General features: G+C 28.9%; 2 protein-coding genes across 2 annotated transcripts in view; one reads left to right on the top strand and one right to left on the bottom strand.

Moving 5' to 3' along the window:
• Positions 1-17,798, bottom strand: part of Pym (Partner of Y14 and Mago) — a 442,733-nt gene that overhangs the window by 114,665 nt on the left and 310,270 nt on the right. The gene's annotated exons all lie outside the window — the stretch shown is intronic.
• The window catches only part of LOC103313800 (uncharacterized), a 64,228-nt gene that overhangs the window by 31,414 nt on the left and 15,016 nt on the right, over positions 1-17,798 (top strand). The window contains exon 2 of the mRNA XM_008197989.3: positions 13,828-14,190. Coding sequence (XP_008196211.1) covers positions 13,828-14,190 — 363 coding nt within the window. The remainder of the gene's footprint in view (positions 1-13,827; positions 14,191-17,798) is intronic.

Here is a 17,798-nt window from a genome sequence, read left to right as displayed (position 1 = left end):
GTTTTGTTACGGGACGATTACCTGGTATGAAACAAAAACATAAAAAAATAATGAAAACTAAAGAAGTTAACACAATAAGTTTGTAGCTCCAGATTTTTTTTGGGAATTTTTTCAACATTTTTTCAGTAATTTGCACTTGCTTCTCAATAACGTACCACTGAGTTGGTGCGCCAGTTTTTGAGCAGCCTGTATATTCGTATGTGAATTTGTCATGATCAGACGAATTAAAAATTCTTGTATAATTTTTCCTAAAAGTGCGTACTTTCTTCAGAAATTTTTATTAACCCACTTGTTGAGAGCCACTGTCTAGCTTGTGGTAATTTATTAGCAGTTAATTTTTTTGTTGAACAAAATAGAAATGATGTCGCATGGGCGTTTTGAGAGTTTTTCAAAATTGTAGCTAAAATGTTCATTTGTGTGGGAGGTTTGAATCCCGGTCTTGGCAAAAAAATATGTTTTTTTTTTGGAAAATTTAATAACAAAACACCAACAAGTTAATTTTCTCTGCTGTTTTGTCAATGATCTTAAAATTTACGATAATTTTTATGAGTCTTATTCAGCGGTTCAAAAAACTTGGGACATTCAGAACAATTTTTTGGGAAAATTATGTACTTTTGATTTACATAAATTTTACTTAATCGATTTGTCCTGTCATTTTCTATCTACTTTTAAATGTTTGCTAAACCATTCCCTAACACGCTGCATTTTATCAGAAAATATCTAAATCAGTGACACATTTTAGAAAAGACCAATCAGCCTTAGATAATGAGTCATTGATATCACCAAGATTTGCTTTACCAACGCACCTGATTTACATTTAATGATTTCAGTATTTGCTTCAATAATAAAAATAATAATAATATAAATAAAGTACCTATTACTAGAGCATGCTACTAGAAGTCCTAAATCCTAAAGAGAGATCGGAGAACTTATGACAAAATTATTGGAAAAAAAATATGACAAAATTACCTTTGATTGTAAACGGTTTGAATTGTTTTTTTTAATTTTTGTAATATATGTTTTTTTTTCTGTGAAAGTATCGCCCAATGATTATCCTATAGATTATTTAGATGTAGTAGTTAAACTGGACCCTAATTCAAATTATGACCAATGTACAAGATTCTGAATTATTATTAGTTGAAATTGGTGTTAATTACCGGAATATCGATTCTCTTCCCCTAGCGCCTCAAATTTAAAATTCGCTTTGAGATTGTATCAAATTTGAGTAGATTGTCGCCCTCAAAATCGAGTTTGCACGGCGTTGTTGTTCGAGTTGAAATTCGGTAAATCCCTAGCGAATTTTCCCTTTAAGAACCTGTCCGGCAAGGGTGTGTCGTTGGCACATCATCAAGACGACAGTTTCCCTATAATCTCGTCCATTATTGGCGCGTTTTAAGGACACAGCCGGAGGTCCACGTCGTTTAATAAACGCGACCATAAACCCGACCTAACGAGGACGCTTCATCAGGACCGAATCCGATTGACAATAATTTATTTATTCTTAGCACAAAGCTGGTACTTTTAATCAAGCCCGAGGCGGCCTCGAATTGTTAATTTGTTGTCGTCTGATTGCTCTGTTTTTGCAACCGGTCCAACCCTGTGCCATTTTACAACTTTACTTGCGAGCCGCCGAGATTAATTTTTTGCCTCTTCAAGGATAAAGTCCGTCATTAAATCGAAGGGCGAACTTTAATAAAAACCGATCCGGAAGTCACAATTAACTCGAAGCCGGTTTTTCACCGGATAAATGACGGATTGACGCTGCGGAACACCAAAATCAATAAAATAGTGAGAGATATTTTCGCCCTGAAGTTGAAATAAAACTATCACAACGTAATTATGTGGAATTTTTGCGCTAACCTTTCGATTCCTTTGATGCAAGCAACTAGCTTTGACTCACTCGGAACCAAGTATTAAGTTTCTGCATTTCTCGAAATCTTATTATAATAAACATGTTACTCGACACTTGGCACAATTTAAGCACCTTTACGACATTTTCAAAATACGCAAAATTCTATACAATCAGGCTTAGAAATGTGGAAAAACTTGTTTAAGGATTTTGTTCGTCCTCACAAAATTGTTATCAATGTTCATGAAGAGTGAAAATAAGCAGTTAACGCAGCCTTTTTAGGGCTTCATTAAATTCTTAGATGACCATGCCTGCAATCTACAAACATTTAATTAGCTAAATGATATGCTTTTGCAACCCGCTTAATATTATTTGTTAAATTTTGTTAATTAGAATATTTAATTAGAACATTTAATACAGTAAATTCAAAATAAATGGAAAAAAATTAAACACTAGGTAAAAATAATAATCGCTAAGTGATGTACAAGTATTAGATGTACAAGAGGATAAAAAGATTTTTTATCTACGCATGAAAAGGCTAAGTTTAATAGCGATAACGTTACGAGTAAACTTATTTCATGGATAGATAAACAATCTATATCGACGTGAATAATATAACTTTTTTTATGGTAGAACCTAAAGTTTAAGAGAAAAAATTTTTGTTAACTATTCAAATTAATATGTGAAAAACTGTAAATTTAATTGAACAAAATAATATTTTTCGTTGACGGTTTATTAATTTCGAAATTAAAAAAAAATTATTTTAAAAGAGGATGTTATTAATAAACTTTTTTTCATTAAGTAAGTGTTTTTGGAATTCTGACGTTATGATGATATTTTGATATAAACAACTGGTTATAGTCATATAAATAAAAAACAATGACGACTAACATCACACATTTCAATTGTAGGTATATTTTTGTAGCAAACGTGATTTTTACGTGAAATCGAAAATGTATGGACCTAACGTTATTTTCTTCTGATAGTCTTTGTGGAAAAAGTGAATGGAAAGTATTGAAAAATCTAAAAATGATCTATCTTGAGGACCAACAAAGGATGAAGGTATTTTGTCATTAATTTTTAATTTTGTCACAAAAAGAGTTTACGGTCAACGAAAAAATATTGTAATAAACTCGTTTATTAGTGGGCGGTTAATAAACTCAATTGTTAAAGGCACTCACCCGCTATCAACAGTTTCGTTTATTAATTATATAGTTTATAAACTAACTATTATCTACTCTTGCAATTAAAGTGTTACTCTACCTTCACAAGAGAGTTGTTAAAGTAATAGTTCAACATCTGCTATAAAAAAATATTAGGTACTAAAGATTATTTATACTATTTAAGAAAAAAATCTATCAATACAAATTCTTTTGTCTAATAAAAGGAACAACTACACTTTTCACTTTTCCTTACTAAATACGCCACTGGGTTTGTTCATGCGATCTCTTTAAAAAAAAACTTTATTTTTTTGAGGAGTTGGATGTTAATTGGATCTTCACGTCAAGAATTGTTTTTATCTATGTTTATAGTATATTAAATATTTAGCTTAGCAAGTTGGTGTTAAATACCCTGGTAGGTATAGCGTTTTAAAAGAATTTTTTGTATAGCAAATCTTATTTAAAAATAGATTAGTACCTAACATTTGTATTATTTTACCTAGCATTTACAATATTATACTTAGGAAATGACTATTATTTATCTAGCAATTTATTGGCATCTAAAATAAATAAACTAATTTTCCCGGCGCATCCACCATTTTTGGGTATTTAAAATTACAAAATTTTAAAAACAAATAAATAATTATCTGATGTCAAACTATTTGAATCAGTTCAAAGTCTTTTCAAATATTAGCGTATTGTTAGCTAATTAAACATAGCAAATAAGGGGTATGTTCAGAAATAAAAATTGTCTTTATGTGCCAAACAACATAGTTTTGTGTCTGCTGTGACAATTTTTTCCTGTTTCTCTCAGTAGTATTTTGCCAAAACTTTTCTATAAAGACTTTTCTAGTCTTCAATAGCGTTAATTTTAATATTTTGATTTTTCCAAATCTGTTATAGAAATTTTTTATTTAATTAAAAAAATATGCTTTTCTTAATAAGTTAATAAGTTTAAGTCCAACACGTTTCTCCTTTAACTTTTTTTTCTTTTTGTATTGTTTATAATTAATGATATTGTGATCTCTTTTGGCATATTTTGTCTTCCTTGTGCACATAATATTAAAAAGATGGATAAAAAGCTCTGTTGTCTAAATGTTTCACAATACAACATTGTTAAACTTCTGGAACGGTAAATGAAAAATGAGTCAAGTCTCAATCTGTCAAAATGTTTTATAATGCAATATTCGAATAAACCTTTGGCTCTTGAATATAATTATTTTCGTGCAAAGTTAACGTTTTCTTATCACAATAATAATATCAAAAGCTTTTAAAATATTAGGTTTTATTAAAAGAAATGCTTCTGCATTTACAAGTGAAAACTCTAAATTATTGTATTATTTGGACTATGCGTTAGTTGTGTGGTCATCTATAAGCTGTTTCAAAACTATAAAAACGTCGCACTATTTTTTTGAATAAGATTGATAAAATTGTAGCACAGATAATAATGATTAGATCTCTTTGTGAAAGTATAAATTACATAAGCTATTATTTTTCTGAACTACATGAATAATTTATAATAGCTAATTTTGAGCGAAAATGCAACGCTGGCGTTTTCATAGTTTTGAAACAGCTAATATTTACATTACATTTCAGAAAAAGTGAGGAAATGTTCAAAGAATTTTTTTAAAGTTTTGGGCAAGTGGTTGTTCTCAAGAAACATTATTAAACAGATCTAATCTTTCTGTCTTGAAACTAGATATTAATCTGCAGCAGAAACACTTCTTTATAAACTTACACAACAAAACTGATTGTCCTCGGTTGTGCTTAACAAACAAAATTTTATGTACCTCGTCCGAATTCTCAAATCAAACATTTATTTTTCTTGAATTGTAAACAAACTTTAAAAAAAATACTACTTTTTAAAAGTTGACATAATAGACACTCGTATACCTGTAATAATTTTATAATAATTTAACTAAATATTTAGGCTTATAAATATGCATCTGTTTAAAACTTTATTTTGGCTACACAGTTATTGGACTTCAGCTGAAGTATAGCTCAAAACAACAATAATAATTAATAATTGTAATTCGCCCAATTACTGACTAATTTTAGATTGAACATTTTTATAAAATAAATAATTTTTAGCGACACCCGTTAGATGTCAATTGCCCTGAAACAATCTCTATTTGGTCGCTGAAACGAATTCAAAACCTGAAACAATGCCCCGAATTCGGCGAGCAAGTCATTTTATAATAATGCACTTGTGAATAAAAATCAATTTGAGTCTAAAACCGGCGCTGCTGTGTAAAGGAAAAGCCTTGTTTTGTTTAGGTTTGTGTGGGTTTTTTTTCACCAACTACATTAATTTTAAATGAACATTAGGTGTCCCAACTGGCGCAACGTCGAAATAGTGTTAAAATATTATGAGGGGTTGCACAAAAGCTCGCCGGAATGAAACATTAACCCTGGCGAAAATAAAAATTCATGTTGACCAAAAACATTTGCTCGAGAACAAGGGTGGACGCTGAAATGAGAAAAAATGTGCATCGTTAAAAATTTAGTAATTGACACTTACAACGGTTTGATTTTATTACACAGCGAGTGAGGATATGGTACAAACGAAATGAATTAGTTTGAGTGACTGGTTGTAAATATTTATTTTTGGTATTTTGGCAATGTGTGTGGTTAAATAGTAACGGTTTTAATTGTTGTCCTGTTTATCTGACTGAAAATAATTAAAATAAAACGAGTAATATCTAGTTAAGTCTATTGTGAAAGCAGATCAAAAGAGGGGATGGGAGCTTCGGTCAATAATTATTATGATTTGTCAACGTTTTGGAGTCCTGGCCATAATTGGAATCGAATTAGGTCGTCGGAATTGACTGTTTCATCTTTTACGTGTACGGTTTGGATGAAACAACAAAAGAATTGTATCAGTGTTTAATTAAATGGAAACGATTGAAGCTATATTGAGAAATAAATCGCAAAAACCATTAATTTCTTATTTAGGAGCTCTATTATCTTACAGTTGAATTATACTTGTCTTAGATTCTTTTATAGCAAATTGGAAATTTCTGCAATTAAATACAGCGTGACCCAAGAGTGTGTAATCGGTCTATAAGTTTTTTGGTAATTGAAATATTGCTATGCTGTTTTAATTATCCGATAGATTGTTCTAAAATTCACATACTAAAAATAATTTTATTTTGCACGGGGTGTTGTATACAGGGTGGTGAACCAAAGTTACATTTTTTAAATGGAACACTATAAATTTTTGCATAATTAAATTCTACGCAAAAAAATAATGTAACTTCATGTAAATTATTATAAGTCTATCTTTTTTTGTTTTGGAATTATTTAACTTTTCGTTATAAAAAAGACCAATTTTTGAAAAATCACTAAAGTATCGCTTGTGAATATTTTCCGGCAAATTTTCAACAAAAAAAATCAGAATACCTTGTAGTTTTAGTAGATAGATGACTTTTAGGTAAAGGACGCAGATAATGTACAGAGTGTGCTAAAACGCAAAAAGTTGAATAACGCATTTTTTTCAAATGGAACATTACGTATTTTTTTCACGTATTGATAGCATTTTTGATAAGCTTTCTAACGGTATAAGATTTTAAAATATTTTTAAGATACATACAAATGTGGAAGGAAAACCTGGGTTGGATACTGGCATGAGTGATGAAGATGAGATAAATAGACCGAAAATCGTCAAATTTTAGCCATATAACAATAAAGCTGTTGATTTTTGAAATAATAATTATCGCGCTAAATTATGGACCTTCTTTTAATTGTTTTTAATTTTTTTTATTATATAACATTGTTGAACACAAAAGCAAAAATTTTTCAATAAATAAAAAAACGTGTATAGTAGTAATAAATTGTTTTTTTTAATTCCAATTCTTTCAACTGAATATCTAATTCCACACATTTTTCTATCAATTTGTGTTCATCCAACATTAGCTAGAATTTTATTTTCTTTTTCTCGAATTCTAAATAATTTAAAGTTTTTTGTTTTTTTTAAATCATGGGTTGGTGTGGTATAAGCTGTTTTTCTTCTTGGTCTAAAAAATTATTACGTTTGCAACTTATATTTTGTTGGTTACTATATATAAACACATTTGACTGTTTTTGGTTTCAGTCATCCGTGCAGCAAAAGTTTTTTTTATTAAATTTAAAATTGACTCAATATTAAAAACTTAAATAAGTACTCACTATTTTCATTATTTTACTCTTGATAGCAAAACAAAAAGAAAATTTGCAACATTTTCTCGTATTAGTAAATTGCTTGCAACTAATTAATAGACATTTGGCAGATTAAATTAAGTAACAGATAAAAAATGTCACTGTGCAGTTCAACTCATTTAAACTACACTTATATCTTTAAACCTAGTTTTGTTAGGCGTTTTTTATAAACCGAACCGGTGCAGTTAGGTCTTAGAGAATGACTGTTATTTACCAAGCAGTTTATTAGTACCCAAAATAAACCTATTTTCCCGGCGCATCCACCATTTTTGAGTTCTTAAAATTACCAAATTTTAAAAACAGTTTGTATAAACTATTATGGGTCTATTTTTTTTGTTTTGGAATTATTAAACTGTTCGTTCTAAATAAGATCAATTTTTTAAAAATCACTGTGAAGTCGCCTTTGAATAATTTTTTGTAAATTTGCAACAAAAAATCAAATAAATTGTTTTAGCAAATAGATGACTTTTAGTTAAAGCACGCAGATAATATATACATAGTGTGCCAAAACGCAAAAAGTTGAATAACGCATTTTTTTCAAATGGAACACTACGTATTTTTTTCACGTAAAATAGTCTTTGAGATTTAAAAAAAATCAAATTATTACAAAAAATTTTGTTATCCTAGAACCTGATAAGTCAAATGGTAATTCATTTTTTAATATGTAGTAATGTGACTAGTTACATTAGTAATCTATTAGTAAAATATTGAATCTATTAGTATTATTACTTGGTACATAAATGAATTTTGTTCATCCAGAATTTTATTATTAAAATAAAGAAAATTTTTTTTTGAACTTTGAGAAATATTTTAAATTTGCTACACATACCGCATATCATTAGGAAGCTTATGAAAAATGCTTTCGATACGTGTAAAGAAATACATGGTGTTCTATTAAAAAAAAAATTATTCAACTTCTTGGTTTTGGCACACCCTGTACATTATTTGCATGTTTGAAGTAAAAGTTGAAAAGTTTTTCAGAAAATATTTATTGGCGACTTCGCAGTGATTTTCCAAAAATTGGTATTTTTCATAACGAAAAGTTGAATAATTTCGAAACGAAAAGAGATAGACCTATTATGATTTATATAAAGTTACATTATTTTTTTGCGTAGAATCTAATTATGAAAAAATATATAAGGAGTTTTATTTAAAAAATGTAACTTTGGTTCACTAGCCTGTATACAAGACCCTATGTAAAATAAAAATATTTTTAATTTGTGGACTTTAAGTTGATTTATCGGATAGTAAAAACGGCATGGCAATATTTCAAATAATAAAAATGTTATAGACCGATTACGCACCCCTGGGTCACCCTGTATAACCAGAACTATATAGAGTGGTCTAGCCCATCTCCCTTCTACCTCAGCTCAGTTATTAGTAAAGTTGTAATTTTAATATTTTGTTGAGGTTATTTATTTTCTAGAAAAAATTGCAGGAAAATATTTTTGATTAGTCGAACATGGTTAAGATTTTTAACAAATAACTTTGCTTATAAAAGTAAACAGAGGCTTTCATTTGAATTAAGTAAGCAATAAAAAAAGTTCTAAAATTTAAAAAGTTTGACAAATCAAATTTAACTAATAAGTTCGTTAGATCTGGTTCAACACGCACTGAGTAATAGTGTTATTATTATCAAAGAAGCACTGTTTGTGTTTTTTTATCAATTTTTAAAACTTAAAGTGTAAATTTGACTGTTTTTGTTTTTTTTAACAGTAATCCGTAAACTAATTTAAATTAAATAGTTAAAAAGGCATCCCAATGGGCATGCCATTATAAATGTATTATTATGACGTCACACTTTTTTGGGACACTCTCTATAATCAAAACTATTTACTGAAATGTGTTCTAGGGTATAAATAAAAATAACACCTACAAAATATCAACATTTCATTTTTGAAACAATACCATTTGCTTGTTTGGTTTGCATTGTTTGAAACGGAATTAATATTCAGTTTAGTGTTTTCGTGGTAAAAATCGTTGTCAGAGGAGTCGATAAATTGACGTTGTGGGTCGTATCACAAGTCAAGACAATCAAACGCCCTGAAATAAAACAAATCCGTCGTTAAAACTTCCGATCGGAGTAAAAACTTTGAAATTAACAATTCCCTCAAAATGGACTAGTTCTGAAGCACTTTGTACATAAAGTCTGCAAGTCTCGATTTCCATTTGTTCGTTTTTCGAACATTGTTCCAAACTAGATAAAAATGTGATCCGGAATTATTATGGTGCGCCACCAGAGCAAGAATTTGATTCCCGTTTCCGTTTCCCCATTTATAATATGATAAGCGGATTGTAACCGTTGGAGTTTGACCAAGAGACAAATTGCTTACTCGTGTTATTCCTAAAGGAACGATTCGTCCTCTATATATAAGATCGCTTTTATCTCGAAGGACACGACGTCGTCTTAACACAGGACCGATATCCTGTTTTATTGCTCTAATTAACTCGATGGAAGGATTGCAAATTTGCGAAAGGTTCGCGTCAGGAACAACTTCCGGAGCCATTTGTTACGAGCGATAAAAACACACACTCACACACGACCGGAAAACGGATGTCTGGGGACCAATTAGCAATTTTAAGGAACGGAGGAAAAAGTGTCATAACTGTCAGGTGTTTTATTTTTACCGATACGTTCAATCGAACGAACGATTATTGCCACAGGGCAACGTTTTCATTGTTGACTATTAATTTTTAATAGCGAAAACTGTTATTAGTCACATGGGAGTCGACTGGCTTTTGAGCGACATTCCCACATTTTGTTTTAAATAATAATAAACCCGGCTTGTTATTTCTGCAACGGTTTATTTATATTCCTGTTTTCGGATCAAATATTACAATTATTTCATGGCGCTGTGAATGGATAAATTCACATATTTATGCGACACGAGAAAGGCATTTATTTATTGCTATTTATTAATTTTACAGAATTTGAATTTATCTAATAATTATATTTACATCAAGTGGCGTATTTATTGACATATTTGAGGTTTGTGAAATCAACCTCGCAACCCTTTCAGGCTGGACGATTATGATTTTGGTAATCGATTCGATTATCGATTATTTTGACCAAGCGTTTAATCGGCTAGTCGATTAATAAACGCGATTAATCGATTATTTTGCTCAGCCCTATAAGGGACCGTGTATACAGGTAAAAGAATAAACATCAATTTTATAATTCTATCGGCATATCACTATTTAATGAAAAATTTTTTTAAATTAAAATGAGCAGTTTTTTACTGACAAAAAGTAATACGTTACTATCGTTACAATGTTATTTCTAAGGTTTAGCAATATTTCATTTTATATTATCGAACGCTAAGGCTTTAAAAATACTTAGAAAATAAGTACTAGTCCGTTATGTTGTATTATATTCATCTGAAAAAGTTAGGCTAGAAAAGTAGATTGATAAACGTCGTACTTCGTTAAGATTTTTAAAATTGAATCTACCTTCATTTGAGACAGTAGGAATACAAATAACTATTATAAGTCTTTGTAACAGAATATGCAGTAATAGAAAAATAAAAATCAAAAATTACAGAAAGAATTTATTTATGTTTATATAGTTTCAGGAAATACATAACAAATAAATGCTAAAAGTTTATATGGGATACTTTTCAAATTCTTTGTACAGAGCACGATTAATGTAGAATAAAAATAATACACACAGAAAAATATATTTTGTTATATACATATTTTCAAAAACGATTTTGATTGGTAATTTGTTCTAGAAAAATTGTTCTTTAATCGCAAATAAACAAGTCATAAAAAATTTGAAAATAACCGATGTCAAGAATGTAATGGTCTGGATATCAAGCGTCGTACTTCGTAAAATATATAATTGTAATTTTCTCGTAATGTAGACGGGTAGCAACACTGTTACTTTGGTAAACATTTTTAATTCAAACTAGTTAAGTTGTTACGTTTTAAAAAATTAAAAAAATAAGTGAAGTATAAATTAGGATGTCATTGAAACCTTTTTTTACAAATTCTTAACACAAGCAACTACAATGGAGTGAAAACGTTAAACACTTTTACGACAATTTTTTTACTCTACACTTGTTTTCTTAAAATAAATTTGAATTAAATATCTAAAGACAATAAAGATATTACGATACGCAAACATTTATTTTGCAAAAAAGCGATTTTGATCGATAAATAGTAAAAAGTAAAACGTTTCAGAAGGAATTAATAACAAAGAAATTTTAATTTGAATCAACATTTTTGTAACTACCAACTGCAGGTAACAAGGGGAGTCAGTTAGGGGTTTATTCTAAAAAATGTTTTAAATGCAACCAGTATTACTAGTTTCAGCTTTGTGGATCATTAATTATTTTATTAAAAATTCACAAAATTAAACTACTATTGCATTGTTCTGAGTATTATTGTCAATTGTGTTTAGGTAGTTTTGCTAAAAATTTATTGTAAACTATATTATTAGCTTATTGTTATCGAACAGTATTTAGTAGTAATTAGTATTTTTGGTTGCAGCTAAGAAAATATCAAAAATAATAACTAAGTATAATTCACTCTAAATGAATATGCACAAAACATTTATATTAAATTAAAGTTCATCGATTATCTGGGCTAAATATAATTTTATTTTTTCCCTACTTTTTAGATATATTGAACAATATAAAAGAGGAATAAAATTGGTACATATTTAATTTTAATTAGTAAAGAAAAATTTCCTTCAATAGATATAATCATAATGATTAAAACATTAAATAATGAAGCAGGAAATCATGCCATTTCTTCAGACAGTCGTACTATTTAAAAATTTATACAGATTTACAGATAGAATTTTTTATACGAACAAGAAATACAGACTTACAAATAATAATTACAAAGTTTGCAAACATTTAAAAAAATACAAAATAAAAAATTATTTCAAATTTTTATTTTTTCAGTTTCATTTTACAAAGTGATCAGTATTCAGCACGCATAGTTAAAAAATGTTTATCCTTCAATGAGGGGGCTAAGACCTGAATTTAGTCTTCAAGTACAAACTAGAAAAACTTGGAGGAGGATATATAGTATACAGGCTGGTCCAGCTCAGCTAAACAAGGGTTGCCATTTAAAATAAGCAAAATAAACGGCTTTCAATATTAATTTTTTTAAGTAAATTGTAAACATCCTGTAGTAATTCAAATCAATCAAACTCACTTAATAAGTCTGTTAGACCTTGTTTAACATTTAGGTAATAATAATGTCTTTTTATTTTTTTAACAGTAATTTCTGATCCGATTAAAAAAAAAAACTTTAGGGACATGTAAGTAGCTAAAAATATTTCATAATGAGCACAAAAAAAATAGCATGCCATTTAAAAAAATTATTATTATGACGTCATACTATTTTTGTATAACCTAAAATAATTTTCTGAATTGTGTCCTAGAGTATAAATAACATCTACAAAATAACAAAACCTTAACTTTAATAACAGCAGACGGGCGCTAGGCTGGACCACCTGTATACCAACTTAGAATAATCTAATATATCTTACAGAACGATAATATCAAATTTATTATTAAAATGTGGTCAAACTTACAAAACAAAACAAAACAAAAAAACAAAAACTTAAAATGACATATAGCGGCTTTGAGAAGTTAACCCCCAGGTATAATTATATTCACTTCAACAAACTTTAGAAACAGTTATAAATTACAATATTGGGTAATTAAAAAAAATAATTTAAAAAATAAAAAATTCAATAAAAGTTTAAAAAATTCCAAATTTTAATATGGTTAATTTTGCAGAACATCCGAATAAAATGCATCGGTTATTTTACTAAATAGAAAAGAATTTATTTCTGCATTAGTTTGTATGATATGTGTGAAAATCTTGAACTTTTTTACTTCTTCTTCTTTTTTACTTTTTTATTTTTTACTGCGGTAAATTCATTACTAGCTATAGTTATTTTTCCATAGTTTACCAAATAACAATTTTGAAAAAACGAACAAATTTTGTTCAAAATTTAAACTTTAGTTGTACTTTTCGCCAAAAAAAAATAAATACATTGAACTTATATTATAAACTTTAAAATATCTGATTTTTTTTCTTTTTTTCTGAGCGGAAAGACTTAGGTCTATTGCTAATAAATTTCTCATTGTAAACAAAATGTTACTATACATAACTTGAAAACTAAGTATTATTAGTTTATTGTTTCAAATCAATTAAAAAGCCAACGTTCCATCTTACCAAATTATTTTTTTATAAGATTGATAAAATTGTAAAATAGTTATTATTGATTAGATCTCTTTATAAATTACCTTAGCTATTATTGTTTTTGAAGTGCATAAATAATTTACAACAACTAATTTTGAGAGAAAATGCGACGTTGGTGTTTTTATATTTTTGAATCAGCTAATATGTAGTTTTATTTGAATAGTTAACACAGATCGATATAGAATTAAAATCTGTTCTCTGTTCTTGTAAAAAAAATGCGTTATCTTTAATATATTCTTAAAAATTTGGGGTTGGATAACTTCTTTAAAAACTCGAAAACATGAATGAAGAGATTTAAGCTTTCTGTTCCAGTTAACGATGCCCAAGTAGCAGTTTTTATATATTATATATATTTAAAAATCGGAAGGAATATCTCTAAAATGATTTTTTTTTCAGTGGATAACTGCTTGGGACTGCGCCTCACCAACATGACAGCCCCCGCCCTGCAAGACCCTCGCCGAGACATGGAACTCCACTGCAGGTTCGACATGGGGGGCGAGGAGCTCTATGCCGTCAAATGGTACAAAGACGACCACGAATTCTTTCGTTACACCCCAGCTGCAGCCGTCAGTATCACTCAGTTCCCCGTAGATGGGGTGCATGTTGATAGACAAAACAGCAGGTGCATGCCCGAAGGATGCGATCTCTTGCTGAAAGAGTTGTCTAGACCGCAGAGTTCAGGGGCTTATCGATGCGAAGTTTCGAGCGAAGCGCCAGCGTTTAGACTTGCCTCGCAGACGCATAATGTTACCGTTGCAGGTGAGATTTTTTATATGGAACTAAATCACGACGTGGCTCTGGTTGTAGTTTTGATCTTCTTATTACTTACAAACGGTAATCTTGTTTTGCAAACGTCTAGCGAACTTCCCGAAGCTTAAAATAGCAAAAAGTGATATTAGTCTTAGGGATATCGCCAGAATGGGGCGAATAAATTATTAAGTACTTAAGTGCTTTACGTAGAAGTTACGTGAAAAAATACTAAAAGGATAAAAAGACGCCAGCTTCAGTTCTCCGGGCAAAATGTGATTTTTATTTATTTATTTAATATTTTGTGTGGTCGTGACTTTGTTTCTTTCATTTTTATTTAATAATTCTTTGTCAAAATTAAATTTTGTATCTTGATTAGATCTGTATGGTGGATTTTTACGCCAAATATTTATTTTGATAAGAAAATCAACACTTATTACAACAAATGCCACTTTGAGGTCAGTATGTCAGAAGTTAATATTTTTCACGGCGCGCTATTTTCTGTGCATTTTTCACAAAAACTGAATTATTTCCCAAACTATCAACTGTTAAGAAAAAACTTAGGTGGCAGAAAAGATGTAAAATGAAGTGCTGAATAACACTCAGTCATAAAATTGAAGAGAGAGCTATTAAAAAAAAACATATTATGGTTTTTCGAATTAAGTTTACCAAAATAAATATGTCGCAGCAAGATGATGCTACAATACAAATGTATAATTTTGTCACTAAAAGGTAATTTGTGACCAAAGGTAATCAACTGTCTGAGGTACCTCAGACAGTTGATTACACACGAGCAAAGTCCCAACTTGATTGTCCGAAAACCAAGTGCATTGTGATTTTTTAATTATGTACCAGAAGACGATCTAGATTGTAAAAAAATAATAAATAACTTCTGAACGGTTAAAGCAAATTGCAAAAACTAAATGGATTTGTAAAGACCAAAAAAGTGCAAATTTAGATATGTATAATGTATACAAAGAGTACCATTAAAAAAAACCTATGTTATAAGCTGCACTGTAAAAATAAAACAAAATAAAATAGAACAAATAAAATAATTTTGAAAACTACACTTTGGTCTCCCGGCTGCCCATATCGGTGACCATCCTGTATACGTATACACAAAAGTTGAACAATTTTTTTTTGGAAATGTATAAAATCTGAAATTCTTTGTTTTCCCTCTGGTAATGACGTGATTTTTATTTCTTGTTATTTTTTCAAAAATGTGAAACAAATAACGTCGGATGGAAAAATTATTACATTGTTATTAGTATTTTATTACATTTTGGTTTGTGAAAATTTTTCTTTACTTTACTAAAAATAATAATATGAAAAATTAGGCATAAGTTCAGCACATTTAAAAAATTCTTCTAATTATATTCATCAAAACTGAAACTGTAAACTGTTGTATTCAACACAAAAGTTAAACAATTTTTTTTTGAAAATGTATAAAATCTGTAATTCTTTGTTAACAATAATTCGGAAGTAAAATAACCGTTGGGGGCGCCACTGAGCTAGGTCGAAAACAGTAACCATAAATGGCGGGAAAAGTGTTTATTCGGATATTTTGAGCGTTGTACGAATTTTGGGGTTTCACAATTATTACATTGCCTATGCGGAATGATTATTGCATCTTTGATGCAAGAAACTTATGTTGACAAATGAGAGATGACGAGGAAAACACGAATAACGAATGACTGTTTGGTTCATTTTCTTTATTGGAAAATTATTACAAAGACATTGAGAAGCCTACCTTTTGGCATAATTTACGTTTAAATGTATCAGCAGTTGTTAATCTTTATTGTAGTTTTGTAGATTTACCGCAGCATTTCATGATTTTTTCAGTGGAAAATTCTAACCTAAAATTTATAACACTTCACTAATTTATTGGTTTCTTAAGCCAAACTTTGTGTTCGCTGTGATCCATTACTTATAATCTTTAATTACACAACTGTTTGATAACACTTTGTAATCAAAATTTAAATATTTTTCACTTTTTATCCACTTTCAAGTTCCAACAATAAACACTTTATACCACGAAAAACTACAGAACCAAAGTCAACGCTAGTATTTACCACCACGTACTTTTAAAGTAATTCTTTCTATTGTAAGTAATTAACACTATACACGCAAAATTGTTGAACAATTTATTAAATGTCAATTAAATGTGGAATTACGAAAATTTCGTTACTGTTTTCGACATAGTTCAAAAGTCATCACCAGAGGGCGTCTAGTTAATTTTATTTCCGAATAATAATAATAATACAGTCGAACTTCTTTAACTCGAATCGTCAAGGGGAACGAATATTTGTTCGAATTAGAGAAATTTCGAATTACAGAAACGGAAAATATATTTTTATTAGAAATGAACATTATTACAGATTTGTATGAACATACATATATATTTTCTTTCTCAATGCATATAACTTGTGATCAGATTTTGACGTACAGTTTTTTTGATACAATTGGTTTCATAAAATCGCTCGCTTTTATTTAGTGAATTATAAACAATATCAGTTGTCATATTGGCAGAATTTCCAATTTCCTGAGCAAACTGTACCGTTGACGCTCTGTTTTTAATAATTCTAGATAATGTACTCGACGGAATTTCATATTTTTCAGCTATCTTTTTCTTTTTCATCCCACTGTCCACTTCTTTCATGATCTCCAACATTTTTTTAATAGTTAATAATTATTATAATAATAATAATAATAAAAATACAAAATAAAGAAATTAAAAAAAATTGTTTAATGATAATTACACACAAGAGAGTTCATTTTGTTCTTGCTTTAATTTATAAGTGGTAATTGTTTTGTATATGTTTCTAAATGATTATTAGCATAAAAACACTTAATTAAAAACCATCGTTTTTTATAAAATAAGATAACAACAAAAAGATGAAACTTTTTGAATAGTTATCAATAACTATTAGTTTTTGTTTTTTTACTTAATTTTTTTGTAAAAAGGACCTCATTACTTTTAATGACGATTTAATGACGATAGAAATGTTGCAAAGGTTTTGAAAAGTAGCGTTTATAAAAAATTGTCTTATGAATTTTGTGAAAAATTACTTATAACAAAGATGGAATTTTGTGCGTTGCTTTTTCAGTCTGTATACTAAATAAGAAAACTCTTTGGCTTAAAATTCAGTACCGATTATAAGTAACACAGATTTTTATTTTATACAGAAAGAATTTGAGATAAAGACAGACAAAAATTACTAATTATATAACTTCGTAACTCAAAAAAAGATGATGAATAGAAAAAGAAAGTGCGACTTGTAACTGAATCCTGAAGATGGCCACAAAATTAAAGATCGAAACATGTATGTTTAATTTAAAAAATTGAGAGCGAAAGGCTTCGATTTATACCTACTTTTGCCTATTACTAAGTCGTATCACAAAATGAATTAAAACTCTGCAACTAGTAGTAGATTATGTTAGGTATATAAGTAATACTTTATTTAGCGAAATTAGACGTTTATTCTGCCATGCAAAGTAAGTCAAATAATTCAGCTGCATAAACTACTTTCACTTCGAATAACATGTACATGGTGTATCAGAAATACGTATGTTAATTTTAACAGGTAGCAGAGCTCAACAAATAAAACATTTTTTCTATT

Source organism: Tribolium castaneum, chromosome 6 (assembly GCF_031307605.1).
Source record: "Tribolium castaneum strain GA2 chromosome 6, icTriCast1.1, whole genome shotgun sequence".
In the NCBI taxonomy this organism is placed as follows: domain Eukaryota; kingdom Metazoa; phylum Arthropoda; class Insecta; order Coleoptera; family Tenebrionidae; genus Tribolium; species Tribolium castaneum.
Note: the sequence above shows the minus strand (reverse complement) of the source record. Positions and strands in the feature narration are given on the sequence as shown.